The sequence below is a fragment of the Malania oleifera genome, chromosome 13, assembly GCF_029873635.1.
Source record: "Malania oleifera isolate guangnan ecotype guangnan chromosome 13, ASM2987363v1, whole genome shotgun sequence".
In the NCBI taxonomy this organism is placed as follows: domain Eukaryota; kingdom Viridiplantae; phylum Streptophyta; class Magnoliopsida; order Santalales; family Ximeniaceae; genus Malania; species Malania oleifera.
Window position 1 is genome coordinate 17,345,593 of NC_080429.1, and position 3,865 is coordinate 17,349,457.

The following is a 3,865-nucleotide window of genomic DNA, read 5'->3' on the forward strand; positions in this document are numbered from 1 at the left end:
AGGCCAACACTAAACAAAACAAAGAACTAGTCCGCTCCACGGAATTCCTCTGCATCATCACCCCATAAGAACTTCATCCTACCCATTGCATAAGGTTGATATGACACTGCATCCCCTCTCCTCACACTGAATCCATCTGGCCAGGTATCATCAGAAAAACAAAGCTTCCCCTCCTGTGAGAGAAACAGAAGAATCAGGTATTAAAAGTACAATATAGTTTTTATATATTTGCATCTTAGTCCATGTATTTCTGCAGGGAGATGCATATGTATCATAAATAGGGAAATGCTCAGCTACAGTGAAAATCCAGAATGCTGATCCACAACTGATTTTTTGTTGAGAATTAAGAAAACCTAAGGGGTGCTTATTATATGCTTGAGCCCAAGGCTTAAGTTTTTCAGTTAAGTTGGTCCTAGAGCAAGCTGTAAGTTGTCAAACATGAATATATATATATATATATACACCACTGGAACTGCAGGATAGAGTCTGAGAGTCTCAGCCAAAGCTGCGTGGAGATACTGCATCTTTTCGAGGGCTTCTTCAGTTATGCTGGCTGCAATCTCATCAGGGGTTGAATTATCTGTCCCTGCTGCTTCTCTGACTTCATGTGCAATCTTTTCCTGTATGTGTGGATGCTTGCAGAGCATGTAAACAAACCAGGAAAGAGTGGAGGCTGTGGTGTCCTTTCCAGCAATCATAAAACTGAGAACTATGTCTCTTAAGGACTTTGGATTTGTCTCCTTCAATTCAAGAAATCTCGACAAAATGTCCCCTTGTTTCATCTGCCATTCATGTGAGCACAGAGTGTTTTTATAAAATTTTCCTCATGTTTGATTTGGATCTAGTGGCAGACCAAGAATTTTTGATGGGGGAAGGGGGAGACATAGAATATCTCAATAGTGTTAATCAACTTACAGGTGGACCATGTTTTGATTCTAGCTCCATCTTGCTTCTGATTAGTTTATACACGAACTCATCAATGACTTTGATACTCTGCCTCAACACTGCTTCTGATCCAATATTCAGAAATCGCTTAATCTTCCAGAAGATATCGACATACCAGTACAGGGTTATTGTGCTTGCTTCATCAAAAGCTTTGGAGAACCGGGTTCCTTCTTCATTTGTTCCACACATGCTATCCAGCTCTACACCAAGAATGACCTTGAATACAGAGTGCAAGGATGCTTTCTTGAACTGATCCTGTTGATGATTACTGCTACAGTGGTTAGTCTATATCATTAAAAGATATATGTAAAATTTTACCGTTTGTATTTTCTTACTTGGATATCTATTATTTCATTTGAGGCCGCAACTTGGGATAGCGTGTGAGCAAGTTTTGCTGCATTGCTTCTAAACACTTCACTGCTGAAGTCCCTCAGTAACCTGGTGGAGAATTCATTGCTCGATACCTTCCTCTGATGCTGCCATTTTTCGCCATCCACCGTGAAGATTCCATCGCCCAGGAGATCGGTCAAAATACTATAGTGGTACCATCCCTGCAACAAGTTCTTTCTTCAGGAAGAATGAAGTCCTCTAGGCTCATTCATGCTTGTGAAGTAACTAAGGCAGTGTTTGGGAGCTTAGATTTTGGGATTTGGATTTGGAATTGTGTGGATTTGGAAGAAAATTGGTACAATTTTATACTGTTTTCTGTCCAAATCCACATGAATCCAAATGAAGCCTCCAGATCCATGCTCCCCAACCCAAGGTAAGGCCTTTCCCTCCTGAATTTTCATGAGAAACAAGGAAGACAGGGAAACTGTTGGGAAAATTGGGCTCAGTATGAAATTTCTGCAAGTTAGAAATTACTCGATTTCTTATTTCACTGCCAAAAAGACAGTGACCACATGTTGAGGATTGGCTTTTAGACATTTTCCCAAGGAAAGTTTACAACCATGGAACTAACATATTACCATGATTGCGCATGTATTGTTACCATGCCATAGTTCTCAAAGTTGTTTTCAGAATATGCTCAACGTTGGCTGGGTCTGCAGTGTAAACTATGCTTCCAAAAAGGTCAAGCAATCTGAAACTTGTGTGTTTGCAGGTAAGGTCAGTGAGGTAATGGTGCAGCCTGCTGAAGTTGAGTAGTAGATGGAAGACAGTGCCGCCTATGGGATGGTATCTCTTTTTCTTCTTTAGCAACACCCTGTTGCCAAGAATTTTGGTAATGAAGACAGCTAGAACTATGACTAGAATTGAAAACAAGATGTCAATGAACCCCATTGTCGATCAATTCAATTGAATGAAGAACTTAAAATGGTTTTCTTCCTAGTATTGCAATGATTTTTATATGTATTTTATACAGACATGGAATTGGGCTTTTTTGGAACGGCGTGCCCTGATTCTTACAATTTTTTTATTACAAACTTTGGACCATCTATTCAATTCCAAAGAGCCAAAACTCTTCTCGTCTTTACCCCTTTCTCTGAATTACTTTGGCATGATCTTTGATTAGCCACCTGGTAACTAATTGTCTTTACCATCACACACATTTTGTCAAACATTTGATGTGGGTTTCTAAGAAAGATGAAAAGCCCAAATGACCAAATTGCTCTGTATCCAATGAGAAAAGTTGCAGCTGAATGGGAGGTTTAATTGTCTTTGACCAACCATAAAAAAAATGACAAGAATTATTTCAAGATATATTTTACTCAGAAATATCTTCCAGAAATATATATATATAAAAAATAGGAAAGGAAAGTGATAGAACAAATTGGCCCAGTGATAGAACAAATTGGCCCAGTGATAGAACAAATTGGTGCTATCATAGCTTAATTGCTTAAATAAACAAATGCATAAAAGTACAAATTAGATATTTACTTGGCCACATCTACCAACAATTCAAACTCGATTTGGCTTTCTATAATAGGTTCTTATCAAGTAAAAATATCTGGTTTAAAAAAAATTTATGTCATTTAATTAATCAAATTAATGTCTTATCATTTCTTTTCTATTTTTTTTAAAGAAGGGCGGCACTTCCATTTTTTTTTTTTTTTAAAGAAGGGCGGTACCTTCATTTATTTATTGATAAACTTTCATTTTTGACGGAGGAATGTCGTGGTTATAAGATAATCAAAAGGAGAAACAAAAAACAACTTTAAAGGCCTCCCAAATAACAATACCAACATCTTACAAGTCCAATCAAATCAAAACAAAACAAAGACCTACAAAATAAATATCACGCAACAAAACAAACAAAAGATAAAAAACATAAAGCATAGACCAAAACCAATAGAAAATTAGCTAAACATATCTCATATAAGCTGTACCTATTTTCTCCAATTTATATAACCCATTGATAACTCTAGGGAGTTGACTATTATTTGTCAACAATTTATTCCTCCCCCTAGTACCTTGATGAGTCAAGGCATCTGCCACTTTATTTCCTTCTCTATACCAATGCTTTATCGAAAAGTTTACTCCCTCTAATAAACCAATCAGCTGCTCCCAAAAATCCCACAAATATCACAAGGAGCACCTATTGGATCTTATCTAATTTACAACAATATTCGAATTACATTCAATATCAATACTAGTATGACCCAAATGTTTGCAAATCTTTATTCCTTCCAACACAGCTCTCAATTTAGTTTCATCATTTGAACAAGAACCAAAATATTTTGAAAAACCAAAAACAAAAGAACCTATATGGTCTCTAAGGATGTCACCACCACCCGTCGGCCCTGGGTTCCCCAAGCTGCTCCCGTCCAAATTTAGTTTCAACCTCCCTTGTCCCGGTTTTAGCCATCTCAAACATTGCATAGTTTTAATTCTTTTATTCACAATTTGCAATTCCAGATACTGCAATATTCGAAAATCAGCATCCTTTAACTGAGTCATTCTTGTCATGTTCCTGCTGAAA

The 3,865-nt window shown here is 37.2% G+C and overlaps 1 protein-coding gene across 1 annotated transcript in view; it reads right to left on the reverse strand.

Moving 5' to 3' along the window:
• The window catches only part of LOC131145712 (cytochrome P450 704C1-like), a 6,421-nt gene extending 4,195 nt beyond the window's left edge, over nucleotides 1-2,226 (reverse strand). Inside the window, exons 1-6 of the mRNA XM_058094909.1 lie at nucleotides 1,937-2,226; nucleotides 1,645-1,825; nucleotides 1,281-1,496; nucleotides 916-1,200; nucleotides 465-782; nucleotides 54-173 (exon numbers count right to left, since the gene is read on the reverse strand). Of these exons, the coding sequence (XP_057950892.1) occupies nucleotides 54-173; nucleotides 465-782; nucleotides 916-1,200; nucleotides 1,281-1,496; nucleotides 1,645-1,825; nucleotides 1,937-2,226 (1,410 nt within the window). The remainder of the gene's footprint in view (nucleotides 1-53; nucleotides 174-464; nucleotides 783-915; nucleotides 1,201-1,280; nucleotides 1,497-1,644; nucleotides 1,826-1,936) is intronic.
• Between the last annotated feature and the right edge of the window lie 1,639 nt (nucleotides 2,227-3,865).